This window comes from Electrona antarctica, assembly GCF_951216825.1.
Source record: "Electrona antarctica genome assembly, chromosome: 6".
Classification (NCBI taxonomy): Eukaryota; Metazoa; Chordata; class Actinopteri; order Myctophiformes; family Myctophidae; genus Electrona; species Electrona antarctica.
In genome coordinates, this window is record NC_136811.1 from 15,183,104 (window position 1) to 15,201,083 (window position 17,980).

General features: G+C 48.5%; 1 protein-coding gene across 2 annotated transcripts in view; it reads left to right on the forward strand.

Moving 5' to 3' along the window:
* The window catches only part of LOC306925659 (poliovirus receptor homolog), a 152,294-nt gene that overhangs the window by 60,137 nt on the left and 74,177 nt on the right, over nt 1-17,980 (forward strand). Inside the window, exon 7 of one of the 2 annotated variants that reach the window (XM_079504635.1) lies at nt 11,544-17,617. The exons of the other annotated variant lie outside the window; for it this stretch is intronic. Within the exon in view, the coding sequence (XP_079360761.1) occupies nt 11,544-12,181 (638 nt within the window). The 3' untranslated portion in view covers nt 12,182-17,617. Of the gene's footprint in view, nt 1-11,543; nt 17,618-17,980 lie in introns of those variants that run through there. 2 annotated transcript variants of the gene reach the window in all.

Sequence of the window (17,980 nt, forward strand, 5' to 3'; positions counted from 1 at the left end):
CACACACACACACACACACACACACACACACACACACACACACACACACACACACACAGAGAGAGATAGGTAACAATAATCAGGCCTGGGTCAAATAATTTATAGCTCATTAAGCTATAAAGCTTATTATCCATGCAGGGCCAAAGGGTGTCTTTAACAAGGAAACACACTTTTCTTTTGCTCAATGTCTCAAAGGTATAAATATAATATATAAAAGTTATCAATGGAAATGTGCTATTATTGCAGTCTCACAGCAAAAACCTAACATTGTACAAAAGGAGTAATCAAATAATAATCAAATGAAAACGGTTTAGAGACCATATTGAATTCCGTGCAGCGCTTCCTGCCAGTGTGTTTCAGATCCAGCTGTCTTGAACCTCATGTAAATTTTATGTTCATAAAAGCGAGGCCCAGAATAAAATGCTTCCAAAGCTCATAATGTACCGAATGCACGTAAGTAATCTTACGTTATGAAAATTAGGTTCAATGACTCGCTAGAAATCTCGAATTGATCAAGGCAGCCAGCCGTGAATAGCGGCTGATTAAGGCTCGTCATCTGAATGGGACGCAGCCGGGGGGGGGCGCAGACCTTCATACATAAATTAGCCACATATATATAACTGTATATCATTATAGGCAAATAAAATAATAAAAAAAAGCTTTCCAAAAATAATGACAACACCATGAGAAAAAAATATTGAAATACTCTCCTTTTGAGCCCAAAACCAACAGACACCGGCCTGGGTTAACCTGCTGGCAGTAGCAGACGGGTGGGGCTTCATGGACGGTCACAGAGCGAGTTAACAGGATGTTTTGGCAAACCACACGGAAGTATTTTCAGGGCAATGCTTTCTGCATTCCTGTGATTTCACCGCTCTCCCACAGCGACATGGTAATCTCCACCCATCTGGTGCTCAAAGTAAATTACAAATACAATTAGCGAGTACACAGTAAACTCCTTAGTGTTCATTTAACTCTCGGAACCCAATTTTAAATGTTTACACCCTCAAAGAGGTCCGGGGGGGGTGGGGTGGGGTGGGCGGTGGTGGTGGTGACCCAGGCTGTCCATGAAGATGTCATTTTTGTGCCCACAGTAAATGCCACAGTACAGTCATCTAAAGTAGACTGTTACGCCACGGTATACACATTCAGACACACACACACACACACACACACACACACACACACACACACACACACACACACACACACACACACACACACACACACACTATACACCCTGGGTGTGCGTTGCTGTTACTTCCTCCCTTTTGTCACGCCTGGCTGGTTTCATACAGTACATTATCATTGTTCCCACACACCTGCTGAATGTCCACACACACACACACACACACACACACACACACACACACACACTTTTTCGGTGCTAAGGGCTGTAGGGTTAGGGTTAGTGGGTCTAGCTGCTCTGTCCTGTGTGCATGTGTGAGCGTGTGTGTACTGTGTGTGTGCATGTGTGAGCGTGTGTGTGTGTGTGTGTGTGTGTGTGTGTGTGTGTGTGTGCACGCGTGCATTAAAAAATGATGATGAAGGCATTCTTTTGGGGCTTCCCTCCTTGGGACATTTCATCTTTCATTCTTGTACTATGTCCTGTTTGGAATGCTCTTCCCTCTGAGCTTCCTTTTCTTCACTGCTTGCTCCAAGGTTTGCTACATTTGTAGTACATTAGCTCAATGTCCCACCGATCACGTTGGAGCGCTTTGTCTTTGTAGCCTTTATGTTTTTCTGAATATTTTCTTTTTCGCTTCTCTTTCTTGTGGTGCTCAAAGTCAAAGAGAAATTGTTGAAGGAGGTCAGTCACAGTAGCCCTCTGCCTTTACTGATGTGATTATTCACAGGAGGAAGTGAGGCGGGTGGGGGGGGGGGATGACTCAACAGACTACCCGATAAGGCTGCAATCACTGCTAATGATACGTTGGTTGCCCGATCGAGTTGTTGACTTTGAAGTGAAGTGGAGGGTGTTTGTGTGTGTGTGTGTGTTTGTGTGTGTGTGTGTGTGTACATACGAGTGAGATATGTGGATCCACATTGCGTTTGTGCATGTGTGTCTGTGAGTAGGCGCACAATTGAGTGTTTGTGTTAGCGTGCCAGGCGAACGGCGGTGTGCAATCATGATTCACCATGCATTAGTCTATATGTGTGAGCAAGAACGGGTGAGTGTGCGGTGAGTGTGATTGTCAGAGGGAGGCAGACAGAAAGCAAATGAGCGAGCGTGCGTGCGTGCGTGCGTGCGTGCGTGCGTGCGTGCTCTCCCTCCGGTCATGCCACTCCGAGCTTCGCAGGACGTTCCGGCGAGTTGACTCAGCCACATCGGCGCCTGTTTAAGTGCGGATCGCTCCCTCCTCCCCTCTGTTCCTCCCGCCATCAATCTCCCTCCCTCTCCCCCATCAATCTCCCTCCATCCCCTGCATCAATCTCGCACCATCCCTCCATGCTTATGCTCAGTGGCCTCTGTTCCACCTCCACAACCGCCTCGTACAAAATGCATCTCCCCCCCCCCCCCCCCCCCCCCCCCCACCCCCCTGCTCCTCTGCCCAGCTCAGCCTCCTCTTATCATCCATCTGCCTTCCGCACTGCACTGGAATGAACTTCACTGGAAGTTACTTTGTTTGTGCTGAAGGCTCTTTCCTTCCAGTCCCCTTGTGGTTATCCACTGTTACCAACCAACCAACCAACATTCCTATTTGTCGCTGCTGCTCGTCTGGGGCTGATCTCATGCTGTGCACCAGGCTAACCACTAACTGCTGTAGCATAAAGGATGTAACCCCCCCCCCCACACACACACACACAAACACACACACATCCACGCACACTCCTGCGGTGCCGATGGGGGGAGTTTAGGCACTTTTACATTTTAAGGGGGCTAAATCAGAACTTGCATGAGAGCCAAGCTCAGACCCAGAGAGGCGGATGAATGGATGCAGGGGCAGAAGGAAGAGTGGATGCTTGCTGATGGCACATTTCTCATGGGACAGTGTCCTCTCTCTCTCGTCTCTCCTCTTTCGCTCGCTGAAAAGCCAGTTTTCTCTGGTGCTGTGTGTGTGTATTTGATTTAACTGCATGCCACTGTGTGTGCGTGCGTGTGGGAATTTTACGTTTTTAGCCAAACGACTGTGTGCGTGCGTGCACGACTGAGCCCATGTATGAGTGTTCCACTGGGTGTGTCTAAGTGCCTGTGGGTTTGTGTGCGCGTGTGTAAGCGTAAGTGTCCAAACCTCTCTTGAGCGGATCAGTCAGCCTGTGCTGTTTCAGCTCCTGGCTGATTCTCTCGTTCTGTCTGTCTGTCCGTCTGTCTGTGTCTCTCTCTCTCTCTCTCTCTCTCTCTCTCTCTCTCTCTCTCTCTCTCTCTCTCTCTCTCTCTCTCTCTCTCTCTCCTGTCATCCTCCTACAATTCTGGCGTTCCATGTCTCTATAGGTTCATGTCTTTTCTTTTCTCCATTCCCTCCGCCAAGTCATTTCCACCACTTTCTGGTCTGTCATCATTTTCTCTCTCTCTCTCTCTCTCTCTCTCTCTCCCTATGCTCCTGTTGTCGGATGACCGCCTCTGTCCTCCCGCCCTCCCTCACGTGACGTCTCCCACTCACTGTCGTGGAGTGATGCAAACGAGTACCAAGAAACATGTTCATTTATGGATTGATTGATTGATTGAATACTTTATTAACAAATAACAGTTTGCCAAAAACAATAGCACTGAAGTACAGTTCAATACAAAATGATGCTAAAAGGATTAAACCCAAGAAAGCAATATGGCTTGTTTCCACCGGGGTCCTGTATACAATTCATCGAAACCTTTACATGCATATTTATCATTCAACAATAGTAGTACTGCCCCATGAGACGGGCTTTGATGCTGAAAGCAGGCAAACATGAGATTGTGCAGATCAACCAAATCATCGATTTTTCCAAAATGGGTTTTGTTTATTTATTTATTTTTCAGTTTGAAGAAAGCACTCAGTATAACAGGCAGCAGCTTTGGGATCACACTGTGATGACAGCTCTTTGATGGGCTTTTGCTCAGCTTCTTGATTTGAGGTATAACGACATTCAAAAAGACATAGCTTCTTAACCCGTTTAGACCCGAGCACGACTCTACAGATGTCTTCTACATCAGGGGTTCTCAACCCGTGGGTCGTGACCCCTCGGGGGGGTCGCCAAATTATTTTGGGGGGTCCCCAAATTATTTTATTGGCTGGAAAATGGAAATGAAGAGTTTACATATAGTACACATAGTACATGCATACACCTTCCCTAATGATTATATCTGGTCTCAGTATTTATTTATAGTGTATTGTCTCTATTATTATGGTTATTGTAGCAGTCAATATATATTGGGGGTCGGGAGGGTGCGGGCGGGGGTGGCCAAAGCATTTCCGGGGCTCCCCGGCCAAAAACGTTGAGAACCCCTGTTCTAAATCGTTTTCTGAAAAACCTCACGTTTCTATGTCGGTGGTTCTCAAACATTTTCATGTCAAGGACCCCCAAAAAATGATATGTAATTGACCCCCATCTGAAAATATGTTGTTGCAGGGACCCCCCCCCCCCCCCCCCCCCAGAAGCAACTATATGAGTTAAAAACGTTCTCAATAGCGTTTTCAATAGCTAAACTTAAGTATAACATACCTGTAATGCTTAAAACACCAAAGGGGGTTTCTGTACTGAATTGGTTAAACTGTATTCTGACATCATTTGAAGCTTTCACTTCTTGTAAAAGAAGTGAAACATGACCGTGTTTGCACATTCTGTCTGTCTGTTTTTTTTATTTATTTCTATTCCAATCTGGATTGGCCCAAAATAGGATTTGGGCTGGCAGTCTGAACACAGTGTAAAAGAAAGAGATTGAAAGTGAGAGTGATTGGATAATGTTATGGGTGCTGAGATACAATTTGTAGTGAGAGAAACTTTACATGAAATACATTGTGTGTGTGTGTGTGTGTGTGTGTGTGTGTGTGTGTGTGTGTGTGTGTGTGTGTGTGTGTGTGTGTGTGTGTGTGTGTGTGTGTGTGTGTGTGTGTGTGTGTGTGTGTGTGTGTGTGTGTGTGTGTGTGTGTGTGTGTGTGTGTGTGTGTGTGTGTGTGTGTGTGTGTGTGTGTGTGTGTGTGTGTGTGTGTGTGTGTGTGTGTGTGTGTGTGTGTGTGTGTGTGTGTGTGTGTGTGTGTGTGTGTGTGTGTGTGTGTGTGTGTGTGTGTGTGTGTGTGTGTGTGTGTCCCCGCGCGCCCAAACGTGGCTAAGAGGGTGCGACAGGCATGAAATGGCCAGCACCTGCTTCGTGGCAGGTCCCTGCTCCCCTCTACCTTATGGCTGTATCACACACGCCATTATGTGTGCACACCCACACACTATAGAGGTGACTATGTGTGTCTCTCTGTCTATTTGTGTCCTCTGCCCCCCAGTTTTGTCCTGAGAACCTCTTTCTTTTTTTTCCTACTCTCCCCATCTCTCTCTTCTTGCGTAGTCAACCCCGCCTCTCTCTCTGGCCGGCCGTGCTGCGTCAGTGCAGGTGTATTTGCATATATATATACTCACTCATAATCTCTGTATGTCAGAGTGGGGCTCATCTCCCTTCCTTCTCACACAGGAGACACACCTGGTCTCCTGCCTCTCTCTCTCTCTACCGGCGTGTCATTCTCTCCCGTTTCTGTCACTCCATCTCCATTTCCCTTTCTCTTTCCATCATTCTCTGTCTCTCTTCCGTCATCCCTCAGCTGTCTCCCTGAGACTCTCTCTCTTTCTCTCTCTCTCTCTCTCTCCCCCTCTCTCTCCTTAAATGCAGACAGCTCTCATTAATTTCAACTGAACCCCCTCCATCCATCTATCCATCCCTCTCTCCCTCCATTCAGCACCCTCCGAGGGGCCTAACCCAGATCTTCTCTGTCTCCAACCCCCAGCCCCCCCCCATCCCTCCACTCTCTCCTTTAGAGAGAGGGTGTACCTAAAATCCTCCCACACGCCAGTCTATTTGCAGTCTCTCGGGCTGGTGTAAGCCCACGACTGTAGTGTAATGGGAACTGGGGTTTCTGGGGACAGACTTTACGAGTTGCTGCAATACTGAAATCAAGGAGATGGGTCGCACACACCAAGACTGTGGTTCAAAAGTTTTATTTCAAACCATAGGGACAGTTGCTTACAGTTGCTGCAATACTGTACACTTCAGAGAGAGAGAGAGAATGTGTTTTGTTCATCAGAATTTGACCCATGTCCATGTGTATCCGTATACAAGGTGTAACAATAAAGAAACCTTGAACCAGGCAGTGAATAGAATTTGTCTCCTTCCAGTCACTGTGCTGATCATATCTGAGCATTTCAGAGTGCACACGAGTCTCCTTGTTGCCGTGTCCATCTGTCTGAGACTGTTTGTGTGCACAAGTCCATCTGCTTGTCAGAGAGATTGGGTGTTTGTCTGTCTTGCCGTCCATCCATCTGTGTGTGTATGTGCGTGTGCCTGTGTGGCCATGCAAGTGCAGCCAGAGAACAGAGCTGTCTGATCTGATGGAACCAAGTCCTTCTGGCCTACTACTGGGCCCCCTGCCCACTCCCCATTAACACACACACATGCGCAGCCTGTTCAAATCACTTGACATACTAACAGAGGCCCTGCTAATGCAAGTGTTTCGTACCGAAAATAGCAGATGTACAAATTCACAGCGTGAGGAAGTATATATTATCAGGCTATGCTCTATGTACAGCTCAACCCTGCAACCACCCCCGCACTTCCACACCACAACGTGTGACCATAGACCACTGGTGATTTGTGTGTGTGTGTGTGTGTGTGCACGCCTCTGACGAGGCTCGCATGCATGTCTTGGAGAGGCTGCAGCAGTGTTTACTTCCGCCCCATCTCTCTCATTACTCGCGGTCACTTGCAGCTCACGGTCTTTGCATGATGCGACTTTATAAAAAGCTTATGTCGCTGCTGCTTTTTTGGCTCTGCTCTCGGTCGGGCTGATGGAGGCGGCGGTCGGTAGGGGCGGGGTTTGGGTTTGGAGTGGGCGCTTTAGTCATACATTTTAGACTTTCTTGGACCCTCCGGTGTTCTCCAAGCATTCAATTTGAGCATGCATATTACATGGGGTGCCTTTTTTGTGCTGCTGTAGCTCGTGGGTAAAGCACTCTTTCACTCAAGACTGTGTGCTCCTTGCGAAAGCCCGGCTCCCTAATAGATTCCAGTGGTGCATTGTTAAGCTGCATCGAGGTCTGGTATAGGGATCTGGAGGGGCTCGTTCTCGGCCCCTGCTGTGAACTGTTATGCAGCAGAAAGTGGAATAAAACATAGCGTGTCTGTTTAAAGAAGGACAGGACACCCATAGGGCTGGATCCACACTGCACTGCAGAGTAGCATTCTGCAATGAGAGTTTTGGTTGTGTGTTTTTAAAGTGCAAGGATTATGACCAGGGGTTTGTTTTCATATCCGCAAAAATGATATCCATAAAGTGGAATGGAAGATGACCTACTTCTGTACCAATTGTAAAGAATTCTCCACTACGTCCACTCCTCGCATGTTTGCTTCTCTTTGCAGCTCTCTAAGGCATGTAAAGGAAATGGATTCGACAGGAATATGATTAACCTTTATATCGCACCTGCTAGCTTTCATCCAAAGACATTTTAGTCACTCCTTGTCCTTCTTTTGTTAACCCAGGGGCAGCAGTTTTTTGGTGCATGGAAACGCTTTGCCATGTCACCGTGTGTCGACATCCCAGTGGAGGCCCCCGCGGAGGTGCTAATGCATTTCCCGTGTTCCTGTTAGCAGTGGGACATGTGGGGACACACCCCCGGTCGTCATGTCTGTGAATAGGAAGCGTTTAGCGCTATGTCATGAGAGAAGAGAGGGAAAGATGTGGAGAAGGATAGCTGGGAGGGAAGGAGAGACAAACGGAGAGTTATTGTGGGATGAAAGGGAAGGGCGTACGACGAGGAACGAGAGAGAGGGAATAATAGGTTGGAGAGGAGTGAAGGGAAAGTAATGGTTGGAGAGGAGGGGGCGCAGATAGAGGACGGGAATGGAAAGCGAGGGGAATTGAGGATAAAGAATGGAGGGGGGAGGGGGAGAGGCAAAGAGGGCGCACATACTCAGACAACACAGTCTTCATTCAGACATGAATATGTTGAAGTGTGTGGGGAGCAGAAGAAAATTGCAGCATGACGGGAAATACAATGGCAAAATGGGCGACATGGTAGGTAAAATGGCTTTGGAGGTGACGAGAAGAGAGAGAGAGAGCGGAGGCCGAGTCAGCGGGATACCATACTCCTTCCTTTGACAAGAAGCCGTGTTAGAGCCGTAATTCTGTCAGAGGCCCTGCAGTCAAAGCTACTTAACAGGCGAGCGGGACTCGGAGCACCTTGGATATCATACAGGGTACCGAATGTGACAAGCGAGGACAGAGCAGCAACGTGACATTTGAACACATTTAGAGGAACACATTTAGAGGCTGCGTTTCCTCACTCTCGAGTCTCCTGCAGCTGCTGGCGGGGAAGCTATAGGTGGGGAAAGCGAAGAAGAAGAAGAAGAGGCATGCTGGGATCAGTTTTTGCAACGGCCCCATGTCAATTTGAGCTTTCATGGTTCCCAATGCATATCAAACTGAACACAAAGCCACAGCCAGCCACCGTGTGTTACAATTTACAATTTTAGGCATTTAGCAGATGCTCTTAATCCAGAGAGATTTACAGTAAGCAAGAACGACATGACCACATGGTAATGAATCAAATACATAGAAAGTCATCAAGGATCATAAGCAAGCTAAGAACCTAACATCCGTCTAACAGTAGAATATCTGTACAATGAAACTATGAGTATACACTATAGAGTGCTACAGCATGTCTACATATCATCTAAATTACATAAGTTTAGCCTTCGCATACGCCTGTAAGGTCATCAAGGCTAGTGCAAGTGCTGCGGGCTAAGATGGAGTCTGAAGAGGTGAGTTTTCAGATTGCGAGTGAGTCTGCAGTTCTGATTGCAATGGGAAGTTCATTCCATAGTTTTGGAGCCAGAAGGGAGAAGAGTCTGGGACGTGTGGAGCGCTGTCCCGGGTGTTTTAATGAAGGTTCTGCCAGCCCACCTGTGCTGGCTGATCTGTTCAGCTAACCCCTTCTATGGGGACGCGTTAGTTATTTTGTCAGTCCATGGTTGTTTGTTCGAAATTGAAGTTAGTGAACAGATTCCAGCACAGTGAGCCATGAACCGGCTACAAGCCAAGGATTCCTCCAGTTTGATAACCATGGACTCTAATAAATAACAAACTCGGCCTCTCCTGGGACCCAGGCTTATTAAAACATATTAGCATCCTTGTCATGTAGCGACCCAATAAAAACAGGCATGCAGCACATTTCAGTTTTAAGAGCCACTGTGCCAACGCTAAGATATAATAGGATGTTCATTGCTTCCTTTCTCTATCTATCCGCCTCAGCCTTGACATGCATGACTTGGTATTCACATAATTCACACTCAAAGAAATATTATCTATCTCTGTTAAATCATGTATTCAACCTTTTGTTTAAGCCCAGAACAATCTGAGGTTTACATCATGTGCAATTATGTTGAGTAAGTTAACACACAGAGTGAAAACTAAATGCAAATAGTTTTCTATATAAAAGGCCTGTCTATAGTCTATTTTAAAAATGCTGCATTGACTGTATAGTAAGACAGGAGGGTAGGCAGATGGGAGATTCAGAGCTCACAGTACCAACACTGGTGGGGCTGGTGGGGTCATGTGGGACCTCTGTGCAACCCCGATTTAGACATTCCCTGTATCCCTGGAGTCTGCAACACAAGCAGGGATGCACACACACGCACGCGCGCACACACACACACACACACACACACACACACACACACACACACACACACACACACACACACACACACACACACACACACACACACACACACACACACACACACACACACACTGTACGCATGCACAATCCTTGGCAAACCGATAGTGGATAGTAAAGGCCTAGTTTTTCTGGTTCCCTCCCAGCATGCTCTGTTCTCCCACTTGAAAAGACATGAATGATACTTTTGGATATAATTGCCATGAAAAGGCTTTTTGGCCTTGGTGTGTGCGTGCACGTAGTGTGTGTGCGCATGTGTTTGTCCTTATTCAGTGGTCACACACACACACACACACACACACACACACACACACACACACACACACACACACACACACACACACACACACACACACACACACAAGCAAATCGCTGTCTCGTGGCCATATGGAAGTGCGACAACAAATTGAACTGCACCTCCTGCGGGGAGATGGGTGGAAGTCTGTCCCCTGCTCGCTAATACATTGCTCCGAGGAAGACTTTGTCATATTCCGTCACGTGGCTTCGACACCCCCCCCCCCCCCCCCCCCCCCACCTTCCTCCGCCATCCCTCCATCATCCGTCCTCTTCCGTTTTTCCTCCTCCTGGCTGCTAACCCTCGCAGAGTCACACCGCTGCTCCACAGAGCTTGGAGGTGGTGGGCTGAAGGACAAGTTGGCTGCGTTTGTGCTTTGGCAGTGAGGAAGTGGGCTGTGTGTCTGGGACATACGCTGGTTGTGTGAATTGGGGGCATCCTTGCTGGGGGAAGGGGGTGGGGTGTTTGTGTGTGTGTGTGTGTGTGTGTGGGGGCCAGTGTTGGCTGAAGATGCTGTTGTGACGTGGCTGACTGTGAGAATGGGAACGGGAGCAGCTCGGGGAGGGAGGGAGAGTCAGTGCAGCTTGAAGCTCAGCACACGCACATGGACAGAATGTACGCACACACACATGGGGTGGGGGGGGGGGACACTCGTGCACACATTCGCACATTGCCATGCACACTGACACACACACATGCAGGTAGGCACACGCACGCATTGTCGCATACTTTTGTGACACCTCAGCGTTTTTTCACACTTGACTGAATACAGCACCACTGACATCAGCCACCCCCCCCCTCTCTTTCTCTCTCTCCTTCTACTGTATCCTCTTGTCCTCCCCCTCTGTGTCTTTCTATCTCTCTCACTCACTTTCTCCTCTACTGTACTCTCTTCTTGTCCTCTCCTCTCCTGCTGGTCCCTCTCTTTTCTCGTTCACTCTCTTTTTCCTTGACATTGCCCTTTCCCACGTATCCCTCTGTATGCTGTCTTCATCATCCTCTCTTTCTCTACCCATGTGTCTCTCTCTCTCTCTCTCCGTCTGTCCCTCTCATACATCTCCTGTTTCACCATTATGTTCCCTTTCTCTCACACGCTCTATCTCTCCCTCCTCACTTTCCTTCTCTCTCTTCTATCCATCCCAATCTCAACACTTCTCCTTTCCTCACTCCTGCCTTGCTTTTCTCACCTCATCCTGGTGTTCCCTTCATCCTTCTCTTCACCTTTCTCTCTCTCTCTCTCTCTCTCTCTCTCTCTCTCTCTCTCTCTCTATCCTTGCCTGACTGTCTGCCTATGTCTTTATCTTTCTCACACTGTTCTCACCCCCGCCCTCTCTCTTCCATCTGTCTCTCTCTCCTATCTCTCTCTCTCCTCTCCCTGTGCCTTCACCTCCACACACAGAACCCACAGTGAACCCCTCCAACGCGGGCGTGGTGGCGGGCGCCGTCATCGGCTCCCTGCTGGCTCTCCTGCTGGTGGGGGCGCTGATCGCCGTGCTGGTGACCCGTAGCCGCCGGCAGCAGCAGCAGCAGCAGGGCGGCTACCGCGGCGGCGCCAGCGACCTCAAGTCGCGATTCTTCGGCGGCGGCAAGAAGACCAGCAAGAACGGCACGGGGGGAGCGGGCGGCGGCGGTGGCGGCAACAACAACGGCCCCATCTACGTGTACAGCGAGGGCGCCGCCGACAAGAACAACCACCACCCCCACAGCCAGCCCCTCACGGCGGGGGGGACGGGGGTGCCGGGCGCCGCTGTCACGCCGGCCACGCCCACGGCCCAGGACATCCTGCTGAGCGGCGAGCTGGACGAGGCGGAGAGGAGGAAGTTCGACGAGCTGGAGCTGGAGGACGAGGAGGCGCCGGAGGAGAGGTACGACCACTTCGGTGGCGGCGGCGGCACGGGCTTGGGCGTCGGGGCGCAGCCCATCCTGCAGCTCCGCCCGCCCCACGACCAGGAGGACATGATGGGGGGCTACCTGGACGACGACATGGAGTCCCAGAGGGACGGCTCCGTCATCTCACGGACCGCTGTCTACGTGTGAGAGAGAGAGAGAGAGAGAGAGAGGTGCATCTAGAGGAGGAGAGAAGTGTGGTGGAGGAAAGATGGAGGGTTTCCTCCACCCTGATGTGGATTTGAAGGTGTGTGCAGGGTGAGGAGGTGGAGACGCGGGGGGAGGGGGGGTCATCCCTAACCCGACCTCCCCGTCCTATGCAGAAAGGATAAAAGAATATCGCGTTTATTTTTTTGGAAACAAAATTAAATCGAAAATATATGAACTGCAACGGCACAGCCCCCGCCCGCCACTCCCCCCCGGCAGACTGAACAGTGACGTTTGAGATAAGAAGGTTGGTTGGGGGGGTGGGGGGAGGGGCATATGTGTAAAAAAATAATCAAGTTGACAAGAACAGTATGGCGTCCCTATACGTCCCTGTGCCGTACAACCAGCCAGACAGAACTTCATCACCTGATACATCTACAGTACAGAACACCGGATAGACGGAGAGAAAAGAGAATCCCACTTTCTTTTCATTTTTATTTTTCATCCTCGTCTCGCGTTGTATCTCTTAACCACCCACCGGGACTTTGACGAGGACTTTTGACAGACAGACCAAAAGATGGAAAACCGGCGTACTGCTGGCGTTGGAATAATGGTGTACCGTGAATATATATTATATATATAAATAATATATAATAATATAGCATCTCGCTAGCACATTCACTCTTATCGCCACTAAAACACGCTGCACTAGAGGAAGGAGTGGTGTCGAGCAGATAGGCACTACCTTCTATTCCCTAGTCACCCCCCCACCCACACCCCCACCCACTTGTCGGCTAACTTTCTTTTATTGCTCTGGCAACTCATTGTGCTTTAACAAGTCTGGGGGTGGGTGGGTGGAGGGCTTCTGAAAAGGGTGTGGGGGGAGGTATATAAGGGTAAATCCGGCAGCCATGGCTCGGGAAGAAAAAGGTTTTAACTCGCTGAACGTCCTCCATCTGCGCTTCTGTCTTTTGTCATGTTCTTCTCTCTCTCTCATCTCAGAATATTGTGTTTTCATGGCCCGTTAACCCTGTTACATCTGTTTCAATAAATGGCCACTCTCTGGTCTCACCGTGAAGGCAATCTTGTTTGGGTAACGTACGTCAGCAAAGGTGCCGATGCCACTGCATTCGGCTTTAACAGAACCAGTTGGTTAATGGTTGGGTACAGTTTGGAGAGTGTGTGCGTGAGTGCGACTGTGCGTGTGGCGCAATGCCCCGGAGTTGGAAGATGAAATAATAGCATACGTCTAGAGGGAAGACACTGTAAACAGAGATGAAGGGAAGGAATGAGGATGTAGTCATTCTGACGGGGTTGCTGAGATGAAGAAATAGATTTGAGGAGGGAGGGGTTTGTGTGGTCGGGGTACGGAGTGTCACTTCTCTCTCGCTCATTCCCGCTCTCTTCGGAGCACTCCCGACAGGAGGAGCTTGACTGTTAATGGGCCGTGAAGTCGCCCACTAAGCTCGGACCAACAGATTGCCACCGCTCATCGCCTATTACCTATTACGTGGCCATTCTACCCCCACAGTATTCTGTCTCCCTACACCTTGTTCTTCCAATCTCCATCCCCTGTTGTCTCACTAACTCTCCTAAATCTCCTCTCCATCTGTGTCTATCTCTATTTCCGTTTCTGTCCCCCTTCTCTCTGTCCATCCACCCCTCTCTCTCTGTTTATGGTGGGCTGATTTATCCAGGCCAGTGTTGAGGTCAGGGCTGTGGAGAGCAGGCATAGTATTTCACTGCTCACAATGTGTCAAACAACCATTGTCCTCCAGGCCAGACCAGACCAGAGCAATCGGCTCATGTCATGGTGGCCCGGGCTGGACAGGGTTCTCCACACTCAATTACTGTCGCCTCCTCCCATACATCCGACTGTACCGCACTCGGCTCCCCCACCATCTCTACCCTAAGGCTCACGTGAGGTTTTTCTAAATAGATTTTCAACGAGGATAATATCATCTTTCCCTCCATTATCGAGATGACCCAATGCTCGATTGATTGAGGGATGCTTAAAGGTCGCCTCCACCCGGGGGGGGGGGGGGGGGGGGGGGGCTGCAGGGTGTGGTATTGACTAACGAGGCAGCGTGCGGTAGAAACGGCCCCTGTGCGATGGCAGCTTGCAGGCCTGATTGTCTGCTGACTGTTTATTTGTCTTGCTAACGAGCCACCGGAGGACCGCACCGCCTCACACCTCTGCAGCTATAGACTGTCCTCTACTCGTACCCGAGGCTGTGTGTGTGTGCGCTAGGGCTGTCACTTCTAGTGATTTTTACTAGTTGACTAGTTGCCTAGTTTACTAGTCGACTAGTTGTTTAACTACCTATTGTGTAAAAATATTTGTACATTTAAAAACTGTGTACATTGGTGACTATAATCTAGCATTGTAGCTGATCTTGAGGCCTACAATTTTAGTTTTCTTCTTATCAACTAGTCAACTAGTACCAGCAAGGTCAACTAGTGGATTTACTAGTCGACTAGTTGCTTAAAGCCCTAGTGTGTGCACATATACTGTAGGCAGGCACGTGCATTTCTGTGCTTATGCGTGCGAGTCTGGGCATGCATTGTAGTTCCCGGTGAACTAACAAGCCACCGGAGGGCTCTGACCAATCGTCTTCTTGCAGGGGAACGTCCCAGGGAAAGACATTCTTTCGGTCCGAGCTTCCCTTAATTATGCCCTTAGAATCGACCCTCGCTCTTGACTCACCGTGGACCGCCTGGGACGTTGGTGAGCAGGCCCTCATTGGCTGTCCAGACGGTGCCTCTGGCGGTGTGGTCCAAGACGTAGCCCATGTATGAGGTCCACCCCAAGGTCTGGGGGTCAAGCGCTGGGCGACACAATTCCCTGGGCAATGACGGCCATGCCCGCCTGTAACTCGGATCAAAACCATTTAACCTTGAACTGTGTGTGTGCGTGCATGTGCGTGTCACAAGTACACACACTCTTAACACTCTTTGAGCTGTCCTTATAAGGACATATAATTGGTCTGCCCTGATGGCAGCTATTGACCTTGACAGAGCGGAGAGTGGGAGAGAGAGAGGTGCTGGAGAAAAATGAGAGGCGAGAGAGAGAGAACCGGAGAGGGGTGGAGATATGACAACGGAACAGAGCCACCATTTAAGCCATTAGCGAGCGATCACTATCTGGCATATCTTATGCCAGACCGACCTATAGATTTTTCATCTAATGGTCGTAGCCCGCGTTAGAACTCCTGTCAGTCTTGGATAGATTTATCGAAATGCCGTCAATTTCTCACAACCACTGAAAAATGTATCTCTTTACTTTAATTTTTTGCACTGGTGTGTGTGTGATTATCACTGCAGTGTGGGAGGGTCTCTTTGTCCATGTATGGAGCAAATCTGTATGTATGAAATGATTGGTGTGCAAAGACGATGACAAACGTGGGGAAGAAAGTGTTGTATGTACATTTTGGTGTGAGGTTATACGTACAGTATCCAGTATGTAAGCATCTTTATTTTTCTTGTGAAAATGTGGATATTTATCTAAATGTGTAAATAACAGAATAAATAGAGCTGGTGCTGCGAACAACACAAAGGGGAGGAAGGGAGACCTTGTGATTTGGCGGGGGCAAATTTCACCTGGCTCAGAATGTAATTAACCTACCCTGTATAATGAATGCCTGTTCAGTGCAGGTTGAATTTACTTCAATTTATTTTACCCAGCAGCAGCCCAGAAGAATTGATATTTAGTTGTTTTTTTTATGCATATGGAAAGAAAATAAAAAACACGAAACAATGCCTTACAGCCCACAAACCTGGTTTTCACATTGCCTGCAGTTCCACATGTTCTCTCCCTTAACAAGCAGTGAAGCACACGCAAGTTTTTGTCCACTATATTGTATTTTCACTCTTTCTGACATGTTGTGTGCGTGTGCGTGTGTGTGTGTGTGTGTGTGTGTGTGTGTGTGTGTGTGCACGCACGCACGCACGTACACACGTACACACGTACACACATGCGTGCGTCCGTGCTTGCAGTGTCTCCATGCCACAAGGGCCTGTAATGTGAGGAGCCACTTCCTGACCTTTTGTCACCATGGAGGAATGGCTAGAGGAGACATTGCTACACACACAGAATGCAGGGTAACGTTCACCCACACACAGACACCCCTCACTCTTCATTATGCGCACTAGCCCAACGGTAGACCTCCATACCTGACAACTGTGCCTCTTCCTCACACATACAGATACACACAGACACACAGATACTGTACATGCGCACACACGCATGCACGCACGCATGCACACAGACAGACACTCCTTGACCATCTCCTCACTGCTCTGTCAGGACATGTACCGTGTCCTGTTACTGCAGAGAGAAAGAGATACGCACGCACGCACGCACGCACGCACGCACGCACGCACGCACAAGAAAACCCAAGTTTTAAAAGCGCCAGTGACTCACTTGCCATGTAAGGCAGAGATGACTGGACACTGACACACCGGTTAAACTAATGCACCTCCACACACACACACACACACACACACACACACGCTCCCATCATCTAAAGTGTCAGAGAGGCTCTTTTCTTTTAGGAAAAGACTCATCATACCCACTTTACCCAGTGCAACCAATGAGGCTATTTCAGAGAGGGAGAGAGAGTGTGTCACAGTCCTCCACTCTGCTCCCTCCCCAATGTCCTCAACCTCCGGCAGCCCACTCTGCTCCCCTGGCGCGCTGACAAAGCCACTTTTCTAGTCACGCTCTCTCAACTGACCCCCCCCCCCCCCCCCTCAGACCTGCCCCCTAGCACAAACTTTTTAAACAAGGTTTCTGGGTTTGCTTTTATTGTATTTATTTTTTTTCCTGGTTGTTTTTGCGAAAGCCACATATTTCGCATGCGCCCTCTGGCTCAAAAATCGAAGCCTTAACGTCTCCCGTCTCCACTTGAAGAAGAGGAGAAAAAAAAGGTTTTAAAAAGAAAAGCCCCCTCTCACTTATGTACATAGTATAAATATATAAATATCGGAGAGAAGGAAAAAAAAAAAGAATTACTAATTTATGGTGTCACGTTTGTGTATCTCTCAGTGGCGACACGCATGAAGGATCTCTCATTTTATGTTATTTTTTTAATTGTTTCTCTTTCTTTCTTTTGCCGTGCTTTATAATTTATGTCCTCTTGAGTGCTTTATTATTGACTGCCGCGCTGTGATTGCTGCCAAAAGTACTTACTGGCAAATGTATTTTTATTTTTTCCTGTACACATTTTAAACCCCCCCTCCCCTTTTTGAAACGTGCGTTTTATTCACTGTTCTGTGTAAATGTTGATTTTTTTAAAAAACAATTTCTTTGGGGGGGGGGGGGTGTGTCGGGGAGGGGGCAACATTTGAAAAGAGAACTGTTATAGTCACAATTTGTCCGATAATTTGATTTTTTTTTTATTGTGTTCAGTTGCGATTAAAGATTTTTGATTTTTGAAATGATCCTCTGGCCTCACTGTGTGTGTGCATGGGTGCTTGTGTGCGTGCGCGCGTTCACGCACTTGTTGTTGTTCTCTCTCCTGTCTGTCTTCCTCTTCCATCTTGCACCTACCTGTCTGCTACTGTACAGTATGTGGTACTTGAGGTTAGCTACTGTACGTGACATGGTGGTGAGATTGAATGGAGGCGTTCATCGATTCTTACCGATTAGATTTATTGATTCATTGATTGGGCAAGTACGAAGTGTCTCTTTCTCTCATTCCCTTTTTTTCACGGTTTGCCTCATTTTGGTTCTACTAAATCTGTGCGTTGTCAGGCAGACTGGTGATGATTGTGAAACTATATGCTCTCTTAGCAGAGACT